A 17682-nucleotide genomic window follows, 5' to 3' on the forward strand; every position below is an offset into this window, starting at 1 on the left:
GAAACAATGAGGGCTGAATTCAGAAGGAGAGTCTCAAGGTCAAAGGAGATACTCACATAATCAACTCTTCAATTAGGGTCTAAATGTATATCCTCTTTGTTCTAGTCATGCTCAAAAACTAGCAAAAAATATACAGTAAGTGAAAACTACATTATTTTTCAAGTGATGTGTTTGACACTGCAATTTACTATGTAAATCAAAAGCAGCATTTATAGGCAGCAGAAAGGAGGACAAAGAATTCATGCTGAACAGTCAGAATTAAAATGCAGGAACTGCTTTGAAAGTCCGGCTAGAAAATAATGTGTTTTGTATCCATTATTCATTTATTTCTAAACCAACATATCATACATGTCCAACAGGGAACAAAAGAGCCACAGTAAATGGCTTCTATTCTACTAAACTCTATCAGGAGGCTTGCTTAATAAATATTAATTTTAGAGATCATTTTGTCTATGTATAAAAAAAATCAACTAAACTCCAGAAAAACATGATTATATAAAATCCATAGCAAGAGAAGGAAAAGGAATGATGGGGTAGGATGGGAATTATTTTGTTAATAAAATCTAGTACTGAACTTATTTACAGTATAATTATATCAGAGAAACCCCGGAACGTCTTTTTAGCTAATATAAGCTAGCATTTTTAAAAAAAAATTATTTTCTACACCTTTTTCAGAAGCCTAATGTTCAGAGTGCTAAAAAATTTAAAAAACGGACAAAATATTTTCAATTTAGAGAAAACATTTCTTAAAATATAATTATCTTGAGCTCCATCCATATTTGTACTACTGATCTGACAAGACAATTAACTAAAGGTGTGACTACTTAAAACTAACATGATGCCTCTAAATGCCTCTTTTTGGGGAGAGGGGGCCATTGCATATTAAAGGACTATCACATGCATTCTAACAGAGGGTTTAGAGATAACTACTGTAATAAATTCAGTAACCTACCATCTGTTTGTGATTTACTGAGAAATATCGTACTGGCCCGTGGATGATCTGATGGGTTGAATTCCATGTTCAAATCTGGAAAGAAAGCACAGCACAAAAACTATTTATGATTATTCAATGGCAGACACAGATTTTCTCATTCTTTTTAGTAAGACCAAGTTTACATACTTAAGCAGCTACTGTAAAACAGAATCCATCTTGAGGCCCACTTTTTTATCCTTCTTTGCACAAGTGGCTCTTTTTGGCACACAAATCATTTGCATCAACACAGCTTTGGGATTAGACTTCAGTTCTAAGGGCTGCTTTTGGATTAAAACAGATAAAGCAGCTTCAGAAGCTGGTATACAAGAAGTCAGGAATTTCCCATTTACCATCCCTTTCTTCCCACCAGGCCCCAAAGCCACAGCTTGGCACAGGAAAACAGCTTGTTATATGCACTTATTGAAGAATTAAATATTACAAACAAATGCACAACCCTCTACATATAGACAGGTTTCCAAGATTAGACATGATTTTAAAAAAAAAGTAGTTATTGATACTCAATGTAAACAAGTAAACTCTAGGCTACAGTGTTTTATGTGATCAAGATTAGAAAAACATGGCACTTCCACATATTAACACTCTTTGCTGTAACAATTTGTAAAAAAGAAACAAAAAACCCCCACAACTACAATAAAGATCTCAAAAAACCCCAAAAACGCCAACCAGTCCTAAAAGATATTTACCAGTTACAAATTCAAATCTATCATACATAACACAATCTCCTATGAATGATTTTCCTTATCAACTTTAAAATCCATTGAATTTATTTGTCCCCAAATTGCACTCTACTACCCATTTGCTAAAGCTTACAGGCCTGTATCCACTAGAAAACATGTTCCTAAAACAGTACATATTTTTTTAGCATTTCCTTGCTCTCCCAGAGTGGCTTTCTCAACCTCAGCTCTCTTACATTTTATTTCCAAATGTACATTCTCTTGTATTTTAAGCAGGCATTTATGTGAGATTACATAGGAACACTGACATTTTTATCTTCTACGATTATCCCAGAATTTCTACAATTCTCTCATTCCCCTTTCATATCCTTGTGAAAGCTCAGTAATACTGGAAATTAAGCCCCAGGTCTTAGGAAAAGAAAACAAAGTGATTTTGCCCCAGGGTCAAGTTCTTCTGTCTACAGCTTTCCCTGTAGCTTTCCCTTTCCCTGCTCTCCTTGCCCTTCTATTTAATAATTTACCAGGTCTTCCACTTACCTGCATTTTTCTCCTTAGCACACCTCTTTACAAATGTGCCTTCTATTTGTATTTTTCCATTTTATGCTCTCTTGGTTTCCTTTTCACCTCCCTGCACTCTGTAGCCCATGAGATGAGCAGCCTGACATGCTGCTGGAAACCTGAGCACAACTTCTGGAAAATATTTGATCTTTCTACAAGGAAGACCTGAGAATGCACAAGTGCAACTTCTCAGCTGCAAATCGTCTTCTCATCTTCTTCTCTATTATCATTATCATCCATGCCACAAAGGAAAGGGAATCTAGGGATTTCAAGGGAAAGCTATTCTGATTGTCCCAGAAATCAGACAAGTTTGGAGAATACCCTAAGAATGTCATCTTATGTTAGGAGTTCTGACTTCAAGGGACTATGAGCTAGAATGTTTTCATGTTAATCTATGCATCTTATTTCGACATATAGAAGAAAAAAATAACCATCCATTGACATAGACAATGCTGGTATAGACTGTGTTCCATTTCAGGATGGTTTTTCTGTTAAGCTGAATTCAAGATGCTTCTCCTTACATGAAGAGTAATCAGCACTTAAAAATGCAAAATAGCAAAAATGCAATATTATCTTTTGTCAACCTCTTCATCTTTTATCAGCACAATACATCACCAGAAAAAAAAAAAAAAAAAAAAAGAGTTCTTGCTTTTTTAATACACTACAAGTATTTTTTTTTTCAGCAACCATTTCAAAGTACAGAAGTGCAAATTCAGTCAATAAAATAGGTTCAGGAACACAAAACTGAATCCAGCTTGCAAAACACAGAAAAAACACTTCTTTCCTTCAAGCCTAGAAAATCATCTGCTTGAGCAAAAATAACAACCTGGTACAGGCTCACAGTTTGTTTGCAGGTCTGAAAAGAAAGAAAAACCAATTGCCACATCTTACAGTCAAGTAGCATCTCCCAAAAACGCCTGTGTTACAAGGTGCTATTTTGCAGAAGCAGTAAACCAACAGAGGACTTAAAAGTCTGCCTGGAAAATGCATGAACTACCAAAAAGCACTGTCTCTTAGATAAACTGTTACTCTTCTGACAGGAGCTGAAAGGCGGCCAGCAAAACCCCATCTCGGCAGCTGCAGAGAACAGTCCAGGGATTTTTAATTGTCTTGGCAGAGCCAATGGTCCACAGCCAGGGAGCAACCGTGGCTCCTTCCCACCACTGAGCCCCACAGAGCAGCACACATCCTCCTCTCTCCACATCCCTTCTCTCACATCCTCCCCAGCAACAGCAACGACCAGACACATCCATCTGTCCTTCCCAAACTGCCTGCACAGAACTCAGAGCAGGAGAACACTGCTATGGGCAAAGGCAAAGCCTGATTTACCAGCACAGCGTGGCAGAAGGGACAGGAGGTGCTGCTGAGAGAGGCTGGCTCCCCACATCCCTCTGATGAACAGCACAGGGCTTGCAGGCAGAGGCACTGCTTGGTGTGCACCTGCAACTGGGCCAACCCCATTTCCTCCAGGAAAAAGGGTCAGGCAAACGCAAGCATCCCACTTGTGGCACCACACCACTCCAGAGCACCACTGCTGGCACCCTGGAGCATTAGAATGGATTCACAACATGAAAGATTTCAGTCTCTGGTGGTTCTTACAGGTCTTAATTCATTGTACACGTTTAAAACAATTTTCTTTTTGAATGTGACAACAAATTCTGACAGATTTGTCACTACAAAACACATTACAGAAGAAAGATCAAATGATACACAAATATCTAAAGCCAGTAACTCATCACAAAGGGCATTATCCATAAAAAGGTTAACTCCTTCCTAAAGAAAATAGATTACTCATACTGCTTTTGTGTTATTACTAGTTGTTTCTTGAGTTATTTAGTTATTACTAGTTCTTTCTCTAGTATTTGAAAAGTACCATGAAAACCAGTCATAATAGGAAAGGTTTGCCCATTTGTTATGAAACGGTCAAAGATAAAAAAAGAGATTTAAACTCATACAAGCAATAATCTGTTATTCAGAAGAAAGGAAAATGAGAGCCAGAATTTTAAGTCTCAAAAACTGCACAAAAATGTTCTTCATTACTATCAGCCTGCTCTGCAACTCATCACAGCCTTCAAATGAAAGAATAACAGTGGGTACTTCTTCCAACAGTTATCCAGCATTGCAAAAGAGAAAAAGCCATGGTCTCATGGCTAGTCCAAATCTTTCACTGTAGCTTTCTTTTCTGTTGAACAGAATTAGAATGTTTTTCTATCATTTCCAAGTTTAATTTAGGGTTTTTTTTTTTCATTACTAAATGAAAAAAACTGTTAAATTAGGCAAAATATAATCCACATCCAGTAAACACCTCAACAGTCTGGTACCCCATGAAAATTTCAGGGCTTTTGTCTTCTAAAGATTAGGAACCAAAGGTTTGTGTCTTTAAATACATATACACAGGCATATATCTATATCTATAGATTAGTTGATAGCTGCATATTTAAATGAAACCTAATTTTTGGTTAGCCAAGGCAAAGTCAGACTCATGCACACTTCAAATAAGAGATCATGTGTCTAACAGAACTCACACAATTTTGGAGGATTTGGACAAAAACAGCTACAAATGCAGGCAAATATACTTAAGACTGCATTCTCTTATTTGCTTAGCAGCAGCCATATTAACAATTTTTATAACTGGCCATTTTGATGCATCACATCAAAATAAAATCACTCTGAGGAAAAAAAGAATAGATTGCGCATATAACTTAATTTAGTACATAACTATACTAAACAGACACCACCAGAAGAACGCAACAAGATTCACCCTGTACACTATGAGAAGCTTAATTCCTTAAGCTACAGCAGCTGCATTCAAATATGGCCATAAAAAGAAGAGAACTGTAAAACAGTTTGGCTTCAGACTTGGGCTAAAGCCCAGGCAAGATTTTAAATCTAAAAACAAGATCTTAAAATGCATTACTGAGACAAAAAAAAAAAAAAAAAAAAACACAAAAAACTGAACACAGCCTCAGCTTCCACTTTTTAAAGCAGAAACAGCAGAGCAAAGAGTAAGAAAAAAATTTAGATGAGTGTAGAGGTGAGCTACAAGTGTGACAGACTGCTGAAAATTCCTTCAATTAAGAGTCTTGATACTGTAGCTGAAGGAAAAGGAAAACTATGAGGTGTCCGCTTTTCACATAAAACTTGATAACTACTGAAAGCTCTCTCCAATCTAACACACAACATAACAAAAACAGTGGAAAATGAAAGCCAAAAGAAAGATATTAATTAGGAGCTTGGATGATAAAAAAGGGAGGACAATTAGGCAGTGAAGCTCCACACCCAAGGAACATGCACTCAACTTATCTTGATGTTTTCCTTTTTGAGAAGATCGCTCTAGCCAAACATCTTTGGGCTTTAGTCCAGAATGAGTATTTGGGCTCAATTTAAGAATAACTTATGCAAGCTACTTGCTTATGATTCATATGCAGGTCAGATCAGATGATCCCAGGGGCCTCAAGCCTAAGGTCTATAAAATCTTCAGAAATAGCAATATTTAAATTATTAAGCACAAAAGCTCAGCAAATCCCAGTGGCACATCTGTAAACTCTCTAAAACTGCACCAAGCTCTGCTGCAATTCTTCAGAAAAAGGTACATTTTCAAACTTGTGGTTAGAATACATTATACAAGATAAAAAAAAAACAGTAAAGGATGAGACTAAATCTTTTGTGGCAAAACTTTAACAAAACACCCAACTGTTTCTTCACCTCGTGAATCTTACCGTGATAGGAGAGGGCACGACAAGAGAATGAAGGATGTGTGCTGCAGCAACTAACTTCAGAGCAATACACATCAAAGCTTCTGCATGACACAAACAGGAAAAACCAACACAGTCACTGCTTTTCTAACAGCGCACGTGGGCTGCAGCACAGGCAGCAGGTCTGAAAATGTGTTTATTCTGTTAGAAAAACAAGATGTTATTTCCTTCCTTTTGAACAATGAAAGTCAGGTAAGTCTGCACCACCAAAGCTCTGATGGTGATTTGATAACAGAATAAAGTCTAAGCTGAGTAAACCACTGGTTTTAGTCTTACTCAATTCTGAAATAACCTGGTGAAATCCTCTCCTTCCTTCCCTTTGCCCCTGGCACCAGAGCCTATCACTGCCACTGCACAGCCACCATTACCATTTGGGAAATAAATAGCATCCCATATTAATGGCTTATCATATGCTTCATTTTTTAAAATTATTTTAAGGCACTTAAGGTAAGAAAAAACCTGTCCAGGGCATACTGCACAGGAAATTGAGCTGACCAGGCACTACACAAATTACTTTACTTCTTTGCCATCTTTTCTCCACCCACAGCCTGACACTACAGTGACTGACTGCAGTGGGTGGAAAACAACAAAAACACCACAAGGGTTCTTACTGAGCAATTACAAGAATGCAATCCATGAGTAACATCTAAGCCCTACACTCTTTCAGGAAGGAAGCGTGTCAGAAGAGAAGAGAAACAATCACCACAGAGGCAAAGGGAACGGGAAGCACAGGTGACCTGAGCTAAGGGGATGATGTTCACAGGGATGTCCAAGGCAGAGCTTCCCATGTGCCCTGACGTGGGTGGGCACCAGCACAGCTCTGACTCCCCAGCCCATGCCCACCTCTGCACCAGCAGCACCTGAGGGGTAATCTGTCCAGCTGGCAGAGAGAGGGAGCTTGGTGCTCCTGCCCTCACTGTACCAGCCCATAGGAATGAGCTGATGCCATCTGTGGGAAGAGAAACAAATCTGTATTCTACAAGCACAGATAGGGAGATAAGTTTCCCAACACTGAACCTAGAAAAAAATGCTGAAATAAATTCCCAAAGTCTCATTACGCCTTTTTCCTTTCTGCTACTTTCTAACTCTAGTGGGCTGCTCTCCTCAATTAACAGCAATTAGCCATGAGTACAATAATGAAAATACACCCTTAAACATTATTATGTTATTAGCACTCCCTGAGGAGCTGGTGAGAGTTAAAAGGACACCTCAGCTAAGAGGATGCCCCTCATCTGTCTCTAGTCAAATGAAGACTAAAAACAAAGACTAAAATAGAGAGCAAAGCCTTTTTCAATCTTGTTTCTATCTCTCACCATTATTATCCATATTCTTTGACTTTATTTTAAAGCACCATAATTTAGGCAAAAGAGGTATGATAAAACTTTACATTTGGAAAGCCCTATGACTAAATCTAGCAGTAAAGTTTCCATTTGAGATTTCTGTACATCAATGGCTCCAAAATGTGGGATGCATAAAACACTGTGACTAAAATAATACACTAGGATAAATAAATAAAGCACTGGGGTGCTTTCTGTTCAGAGGTTTTCAAAACTTTCAAGCCAAAACAAGACTGAATTGTATAGGCTGATTTCACTGTAACTGCACCTGTTTTTACACTAAAATTTCTGAGATGTGAGATCCATTACTACAAATTTCAGCTCACGTCATTCAAACACCACACAATCACAGCATAAAGATTCAGCACTATCAGACTACAAGATCCAGCAGCAACTTTTTACAATACTTCAATTCTAATCTAAGCAGCAACTAACCCACCACAAATGAAGATGCCTCTCAGCTGCATGCAGTATTCCTGCAAGAACAAATGTTTGTGATCGTGTTCTAGTAGACTTTAACGAGAATAATTAAAAGAAAAGAAAGTTGGAATTTGGAAGGCTTTCAAGAGCCAATTGGCTGGAAGCATAAACTCCTTCAGATTTGGCTAGATTGCTGGAAAAACTTGGATGTGATCTTTGCTATCCTGGAGCTATGGCATTCTCAGCCTACCATTCCAAGCAAACGAGGGCACGACATTTCTCAGCAAGTTCCAATTACATGGTGACTGTTCCAGGCTCTGCTCTGATCTCAGCTTTCAAGGGAGGCTGAGAGAGTTCGTCAATAAAAGAAACCCTCTGTGGCAAATAATGCTCATTTCTGTACAGTTATGCCTGACCAGTCAGCCAAGTGACAGCCCAGAGCAGTTCTTTTGGGCACAGCTATATTTATTCTCTCTTCTAGAAGCAAATCACAGATATAACTTTCCACAGGGTGAAATACAAGGTTTGTATCCAGAATTGTTAGTTTTGTATCACTTATCAGGATTTGCTTTCCCTTACACAGCAGTCTCTCCAAACTAACTAGACACATTTCAAGAGCAAATTAAATGATCTGACATTACATGATTCATAAGTCTCTTGTTTAATGTCTCCTTGCATTTAGAACATGAAAGATAGTAATAAATACATCTTTTCCCTCTCAAGCTCATCTCATGGAAGTTTTTCAGACATTTCAGTACTGCACTTATTAGTTTTTAACTATAACCAAAATTAGTTTAAAAAGTTTTATTGATATGTAAGATACAAGAAGACAAGAAAAAAATTACTAATGCAAACACTTCTTCATTCCCTTCCCCACAGGAAAATAGAGAGGAAAAACTATTTCTCCCCATTATATGCAGAATTCAGCATGAACTGAAGAGAGCAACAATTTTGTGCTATTATTAAATCCAGAGCATTCCCCTTATTTAAATACAACTGTCCACTGTAAAAAGTGCTTCACACAACACACATGACTGTGCATACATGTATTTCCATCATACTCAAATACTGTTCCTCTGGCTTTTGAGTCCAACACAGAATCATTGAATCATAGAATTACTTCGGTTGGAAAAAACTTTCAAGATTATCAACCCAGCACTGCCAAGTCCACCACTTGGATGGCCCAGCCATGTCCCCAAGTGCCACAAGCACAATCTTTAAGATCCCTCCAGGGACAGTATTGTCACTGACAGGCTACACAGTTCAGTGAAGCCTACAAAGACAGGGCTTCAAATACAGCTGCATGACCTTCAGGTAACCCAAGTTCCACAGCAAAGCCCCAAGAAAATAAAAACATTTCTTGAATAGCAATGCCTCAAGATGGAGACATTAAATACTATTTCTTGTTGAAGTTAAAATCATAGAGAAAATCCAAGTAAAAAGTATTCTGAGATTAATACTAATGTGAACACAAATACCAGCTGGAAGAATATATGCTTCTGCTTTGTAAGATTTCAATGTATGCTTTTAAAGTTAATTTTTTAAGTCTTTCAGCCTGGACTAATACCCTAGCAGTAAATTTGGTCAAGAAAAATTTTGACTGAGTAACTGTAGAAATTAGCAATGAAAAGGCAAAAGAGAAATTTAAGTGCATTACTCAGTCCTTTTTTTCTTCTTATTGTACCAAAGAAGAACTGATAGTCAAAACAGACTTACTTAAAAAACACTGAAATTTATTCCATTATTTTAGAAAGTAAGCTATATGAATAATGGACTGCAAATATTTAAGCAGCCCTAGAGAACCAAGGATTGAAAGGGGGAAAAAATGCTCAAAACTTGCAAGTTTTTCCTTTTGCACTGTTCCAATCTTCGGAACATGTTTCAAGGTGTGCACACCGCAGAAATTAAAGACCTATCCCAGTGAGGGTCATTTCCTTCTAGGACCTAAACATGGAGATAACTGAGGACATGAAGCAGGCTGGAGTCAGGCTAACAGGTAGACCTTGTCTTCAAGTCTACAGCTCCAAGGAGCACCTAACTGTGATTTCCCAGGGAGGATGGGCATGCCCCAGCCCCGGCAGTGCTGAAGGCCAGGCCAGGTAAGGACTTGAGCAAACCGCTCCAGTGGAAGATGTCCTTGCTCATAGCAGGGGGCTGGTTTTGGATCATCTTTAGGGTCCTTTCCACCTCTCAACAGTCTGTGATTCTATAGTGACACAACTACTTCCCTGGGCAGCCTGTGCCAATGCCTGACAACCCTCCCAGTAAAGAACTGGTTTTTAATACCCAATCTAAACCTCCCCTGGTGCAACTTGAGGCCATTTCTTCTTGTCCTATCACTGGCTGCCTTGGAGAAGAGGCCAATTCCCACCTGGCTACAGCCTCCTCTCAGGCAGTTGTAGAGGGCAATGAGAATCTTCCCCTGAGCCTCCTTTCCTCCAGGACAAACACCTCCAGCTCCCTCAGCCCCTTTCTCCCAACACTTGTATTCTAGTCCTTTCAGAAGCTTCATTGCCCTTTGGACACACTCCAGCACCTTAATGTCATGAAGCACGATTCATTTTACATTACCCTAAAACATCTGAAGTGTAAGAAAAATAAAATACAATAATGGAATGTAGAACAATGTCTATTCTAAAAGCCACTTCTTTAGATCAAAAAATCTTGACATACAAGAATGTCACTTTCCCTTTGCTTATCTGACTAAAAACCTAAGGCCAGCAAAGTGAAACAACTTCTCAAATATGGCACCTTTAAGATTTTCAGTTTCCTGTTAAAATTAATAAGAACAGTGACAAGCACATGTGTGAGCATGTCCACCTTTCCTCCTGACAGCAGGCCCAAGGCATGCTACAGGGTAAAGGACACTGACAACCCTTTAATTGAACACTGTCCTCACAGAGAGCCTCCCACCAGTCTTGTAAAAATAATTAATTTTTGGGTTTGTTGGTTTTTTTGGTTTTTTTTTTAAGGAAGATTTCAACAGAACCTAGCCCAAGAATCACAACGGGGCCCAAAACTTGTTTATATGCAGGATATGCAGGGATGTCAAGCAGACATGCTGAAATACACACAAACTGACTCCAGAGCTGAGGAAGAACACTCCCTAGGACATCACAGGCTTTCATGGACAAAAATTCACTCTGAAACACCATTTTCATCATACTGAGATTGTGTAACATGACTTTGGGAATGAAAAGCTTGCACTGGACAGAAGTGGAGTCCTGCGAGCTCATCACACACAAGAGCTCCCATAGCTTCTGACTCCTCGGCACTGAGCAGGTTTCAGCCCAGCAGACAGGGGTGGCCTGAGCCAGACCCAGCAGATGCAGCAGCCTCCCTCAAAGGTCTCAGAACTCACACAGCCACCTGCCTCAGTTCATCTGGGTGAGCACATGGCCACGGACACACAGCTGAAGCCAAGCAAAACTGCTCTGAACACTTCTCACCAACAGGCAAGGAATGTGTGTGGCATTCCAGCTCTGCTGTTGGAATACAAACACGGGGTAAGGCTTGCTCTCATTTTTTCAGAAGCATGGTCCACTCTAAATATTACAAGTAATATAGATAAGAACACTTCCACAAAACCTTTTTTCCCCCCAATAATCATATATGATATAGCTGCCTTCAAGTAATGTAGGCTGGGGAGAGAAACTCCAGTGCCCATTTTAAAGCATCTTGCTTTGCACTCCTGGGCTTTTGCTGCACACATTGCCCATCACTGCTCATTTTCTCACTGATAATCTGTTCATTTTGTTACTAGACCACACTTGCGGGCACTTGAGAACACAGTACCCAAGTTCCCAGTTCCACCTTCTCTCTTAGTAACCTTCCTTGATTAAATGCCAGCTAGAGCACACTGGAGGTGATCCTATCACTGTGCCCACTTCAGGAATACAGGCTGGGGTCTCCAAGTGCATTTCTACATAAAGCAGCAGAACGTCACCACCTGAACTGCTACATCACCTGTCTCTAGCAGGATTTATCAACACCTTAACTATTTCCTGCTTTGTCAACATCACTTGTGCTCCCCTTAAGCAAATGTAGCAATGAAAGTAACTAAGCCATGTCCTATTAACCCCGAACTGAAATTTACGCATTTCTCTAATGTCCTTGTTAGCATTTGTAGTGCTTAGTGTTTCTCCCTAACAAACTTCTACTTAAGTTATCCACCAATTCAAAGTTAATTATTCTGCCCTATCACATTCAAAGGCAGACAGAAGGGAACATAAAGCATTGTGAAAGACTTTTAAAAATTATTAATTAAAAAAATACCAAGTTATTTTTCTTCACATACATGTATCAGAAAAAAAATTATGATTCAGTCACCACCCATTATGATACCAACTTTACTTGACAAATGTAAAAATCTTTTAAACACAGTATCATTACAGACTTAAACAAATTACACCAGCTGATGCCGCACCAAATTACATCACTTGCTTGAAACAGTATTACCATGCTCTCCCACCAAGAGACATCAAGCCATCCATGCCCCAAGAGAGGCTGGCTGAGAACCCAGCTGCTCTTGCCACAAATTTAACCTAGAGGTTGGTTAGCAGCTGGTAGGGGATTTTTGTCACTGAGGCAAACACACAATACCAGTCAGCAGAAGTGCTGTGATAACCTACAGCAAAGTGAAGCAATTTTACTTAAAGACACAGATCAATACAAACTCAGCAGCATAATCATCATTTCACAGCTGACATTATGAGTTTGAATCTTAGATTGAAGCATTACCTGCAGCTTTGCACCAAGGTCCATGCATTTCGCCATTCCTCAAAATACAGACATTATTGCCATACAAATCAGTAAGAAAATGCATGACTTAAGAGTCATTATATTCTGCAAACCAGGGCACAGGAGCCTGAGCTGCAGCTCAACTCTACATCTGGACAAAGGCATCTTATGATATTGATTGAAGCTCTGAGGAGCTCTCACCAGCCCAGCAGGGTAGGACGAGTTTACCCTTCCTCATTCCCTTACAGAAATGATTTTTAAAAGTGCCAGTGAAAATAGCATCGTGCCAGGCTCTCTTCTTTTCTTTGCTTCCCTACTGAGCTGCGTGACCCAAAGTTAAAGTAAGTAGGTAATCTGTGAAATACAAAGAGAAAAATATCAACCCTGGCTTCTCGGAAAATTTAGTGCAAGTGTATTATACAACACTTGCAAAGGTACATTTCTGACTTCAGGGACAGGAGCTGCTTTCTTAAGATGCAAAAAATATAACTTGCAGTATTTTCTGAGGAGGATATTTGATAACAGGCTTTCAATTTTTCCCCTGCAGATTTGTATTCACATGGCAACCAAATCACCAAGCTACCAAGATACAGTGTCAAAATCATACATAAAAATTATCACCTAAAACTGAAAGTCAACTGATATTACAAACCTCTATCAGTGAATCTCTACATCTGTCAATGTATGCAAAAGCCCATAAACATACTCAGTTACAGCCCATGCACAGGTGCATTACTCAGCTGTCGTGCAGCCCTGTGTGTGCCCAGAAGGCTCAGTCCCATTGCAGGCTGATGGCAGAACAGGAACCTCCCTGATTCCTGAACATGCATCCACTTCAGATGCTGCCATGTCATTATTACCCAGACTCCAGACACTACACCCTCCAAAACCGGAAACCTGCAACTTCCACACTCATGCATCCGATACACCAGGCACACTAAAAAGAGCAAGAAGAAGGAAATTGATAATTGAACTTTGAAGAAAAGAGACAGAGATCTTTAATTGACAGTTATTTTAAGTCTTTCAGTTCTTCAATAAACATCTGCTCTCAGAAGAGTCAGCTCAGAGTCATTAAGTGCTGACCTTGAGGAAGCCCCTTACAACAACTGAATATGTTATGAATTCTCACTATAGGAGCTACCATTCCCAGCGAGGTAAAAAGCAGTACACTGATATTTTATTTGTTGAAAATTTATAGCCATCTCAAACATTGCCATCTATCTTCATCATGATTTAACATATTAAACTGAATATCTGAATAGCTCTAAACAACCACGGAAAAATCTTAAATTTACTTTTAAGTCTAAATCCTACAGAAATGTTCTGTCCTTGTCCCAAACACAAAATTATTTCCGAGATTACACTGGCTCAATGCCCAAGACTAGTAACACCCAGTCACAGTGCAGCAACTAGTTTCAGATTCAATATTTTACAGCTTTCCAGCTCTTGATAAAAGCCCTGGACAACTGAAAAAAGGATAAAAGCAATTTCCTATTTCTTGGTTTTTTTCCTCCAAGTCAGGTGCCATCACATGTAGTACTCAGGTCTTGAGGCTGACCTGATCACGTAATGCAGCCATTCTAAATCCAGGCAGATAAAACCTTACAAACCAAACCCAGAACAGGGATACCTGCGCGAGGAACTGAGGTAAAGGAATAAAAGCAATGTCCCATTAAAATCCCAGAGCCGTTCTGCACTTAGCCCACAGCTCTGTAGAACTGACTCCAAGCATCAATCTAAGCAGCCAGAAAAAGAAGAGCACATACTCAGGGTGTCACAGGACTATCTTGCTCAAACTTCATAGTTGCTTTTTAGATGTCTAACTCAGCCCCTCAATAAACAAAGTAAGCACTTATAAAAGTGCATTTGTTTAGCAGCTATTTCACAAAATCGTAAAACAAATATTTGGGATAGAACAGATGCATCATACCCTGGACATACTGACCCATTTCCACTGTCTATACCTGGATCCAGTGGTGACAAACTCAGTCTAAAGCAAGGTGCAGTCAGCTAAGGTTGACACAAATTACTCTTCTCTTGGTTATAAACCCAGAGATTTCTGATTTGACTGAGTCACCCAGGACAGGCTGCTGACTGCTCACTATGAATTATGAACAAAGCAGGACTCTGTCTTCACATCCCACTCTCTCTTGATGTCCTCCATATAACACCTTTATTTCAGCAACAAATCCCACTGGATTCCTACAGACAAGCTCTCCTCTGCACTGACTGATGCATTACTTACAGTCCATTCTCAGTACAGGATGCCCTGTTGAAAAACAACACATGGGCATATAAGAAATCGGGGAAAGACAGAATAAAGTTCTTTGATTCTGTTTAATCTTGAAAATTTCAGAATCAGTTTCTCTTCATTAATCTTTTAAGCCTTTCCTCAAACCCATGAGTATACATGAAGTTTGCTTGAACATCTGGATCCATTTTTCAGAAATACCTGTTGCCCCAAGAAGCCTTCCAGATTCAGGAGAGGACCTACTGAAATGTCAAGTAATATCAAACAATTTGGTCTCTGTTCTCCCTCAGGTGCAGAGACGGACACAGTCAGACGTCCCTCATCTTTCCTGATACATTTATTGACAACCTTACCAGGAAATTAATTAAAAAATATGTAAAATAACACACTACACTAACCCAGCCATGCTTCTAACTATTCACATTGACACTAAGCGTTGTTGCTTACTTATTAGGCAGTATCTTATTTCCAGATCACGGGAACTGTTCCAGGTACCAAGGCTACTGGAAAGATACATCCAAATGTCAGGCCATATGTAGTGTAACATTTTTGAACAAAAACTTCCTATTATTGCCTACCAGGGAAATGCTAATTTAATTCACCAAGTTCAATTCCTCTGAGCTTTTTTTGCCTTTAATAGCTCAATGTGTTCAAATGTTCATTGCCAGATTCAGACCTATGCTCAACCCATTAGACACATCAAAAGCAGCAAAGGTGAATTGCTACCACATAACAGCTCAAACCACCACACGTGAGCCTAGAACACTTTAAGAGTTGCTATGAGAAAAGAGAATCAGAAAGACAATGTATTAAATCAGAACAGAGAATACCTAATGCAGCATGCCAATCAGACTGATTTCATCAAGTCTCCTCCAAGACAATCTACTGATGGTATCTACTGACAGGGAAGAATAACCACATCATTAGTGATTTGTACAGCTGCCAGAAATGCATCTAGTCATACCAGAGATTAAATGTTTAAGCAATTGCTAAGCAGACGTGAAATTTTTCCAATTCAAAGGCCTATCTCTAATCTGCCAATAAGAAAATTAAATACAGTGAGCCATTTTACTCAGGACAGCAGTTTTTCATCTCAAATATTATCAGAAGTTTTCTTCATTAAAATGTGTCAGTTCACATCATAGGAGAGGTTTTACTGGCATGTGTTGTATGTACAGAAGCATGTACCAAATTCAACTCTGACTGCTCTTTAAAAGTGAAAAAAAATACAATTTCATATATGCAGGAGTCACTTGAAAAGTTAACATGTCATAGGAAGACCTGGAGGTCCTACCCTTCTGAAGAACCATGGTGTCCTGATACTGAAAGGATCCAGATACAGAGTGGGAAAATTGAGCAGGCTTTTGTAATGGAAGCTTACATCTCTCAGACTTTAAGTCCTATCCTTAACGGGATAAAAAACACTTACGTAACGGAGATCTGGCAGATACACAGAATCACAGAACCAATCAGGTTGGAAAATACCTCTGAGATAATAAAGTCCAAGTCATGACCGACCCCCACCATGTCTAGACCACAGCACTGAGTGCCATGTCCATTCTTTCCTTAAATACTGCACCTATCCCCAGGCAGCCCATTCCAATGTCTAATCATCCTTTCTGCAAAAAAAATTCCTTCTAACGTGCAACCTAAACCTCCTCTGGTACAGCTTAAGACTACCAAAAGGCTTTAACGAGGCCACTTGCTTCTAAAACTAAGCAAACACTGAGAGCTCAGAAAGGCCAGGAACAAATTGCAAAAATGCTGGGAAAAGAAGCACAGGATGAAATGGTCACTTTTCAACAACTGTTCTGTCATTTTTCAGCACATTCAAAACCATGAAGGGATTTCAGTAAGATGGCAAAATCTGCAGATGACAGGACATAACATCACAAATGGCATCAACTGTGAAAAATATCTTAGTTACTGGTTGATAAAATAGTAGATGCAGATAAATGCAAAAATTTGGGCAGACAAGAAAAAACATTCAAAATTCCTCTTCAATGTTATAAGCTTTGAATATTCCTTCTGAGGAAATGTATTGTAGGAATTGGGGAAAAAAAGCAATCAGATAGGGGCATACTCAAATGGCACAACAGGAGGAGGCTCCTTAGCAGCGTTAATGCTGTATAACAACTTTCCACACACCACTGAAGTTCTTACAGCACCAATGGGTTCAAAAGGGATTACAGAGGTTCCTAGAAGACAAATTCACTAATATTTGGAAAGTGCATAGTAACACTTCAGGGAATTCCCAGGGTGGAGCCTTAAGGCAAATATTGTTATGTTCCTGTTTTATTATTCTGCCACTGGCTCACGGAGGAGACAGGCAAGAAGGCCTGACAGAACTTCAGGCACCAGTCACATAAAATTCCTGGTACATTGCAATCTGATAAACCAATAAAATAAACATCTTAAATTAAACCAAATAGTTCCTTTATTGTTGAGAGCTACCAAAACATCTAAATTACCTGAACCCAAAGCTGGGAATTTTCTAGGCAAGCATGTAGTTTTTAAGCAAGGAGCAAAGCTGTCACTGCCTTGCAGTTTAACACTAATTAACTTGTCTCCACTGAATCAGACTGCTTGTCCAGCCAGCATCAGATTTATGGCAGCATATGGACTTCCACCCTCAGAGAGCACCTTTGTGCTCTTCCTCCTCAGAAGCATTTGTCCTTCTGGCAGTTCTGGAAAGCAGCAGAAAAGGGAAGTACTGCATGTCTTGTACATCAGCTGCAGGAATCAAAACAGTCCAAAGTGAAACAAGTCCAAACCAAATGTTCAGTAAGGGCTCAATTATTGATCTGCTACAGGCCACGTTACTGCCCCAGTTACCTCTGAGGTCAGTGCACTGCCATGCTGCAGTTCTGCTGGTTGGAACAACAATGCTTACACACCATTTCAAACTAAATACATGTTCATCCACTGCAAATTGCCTAAGGATCTGGACAAG

The 17682-nt window shown here is 39.4% G+C and overlaps 1 protein-coding gene across 4 annotated transcripts in view; it reads right to left on the reverse strand.

Moving 5' to 3' along the window:
* Nucleotides 1-17682, reverse strand: part of CCNY (cyclin Y) — a 120623-nt gene that overhangs the window by 46256 nt on the left and 56685 nt on the right. For all 4 annotated transcript variants that reach the window (XM_058824677.1, XM_058824715.1, XM_058824704.1 and 1 more), the window contains one exon: nt 953-1027. In XM_058824677.1, coding sequence (XP_058680660.1) covers nt 953-1027 — 75 coding nt within the window. The remainder of the gene's footprint in view (nt 1-952; nt 1028-17682) is intronic.

Source organism: Ammospiza caudacuta, chromosome 1 (assembly GCF_027887145.1).
Source record: "Ammospiza caudacuta isolate bAmmCau1 chromosome 1, bAmmCau1.pri, whole genome shotgun sequence".
In the NCBI taxonomy this organism is placed as follows: Eukaryota; Metazoa; Chordata; class Aves; order Passeriformes; family Passerellidae; genus Ammospiza; species Ammospiza caudacuta.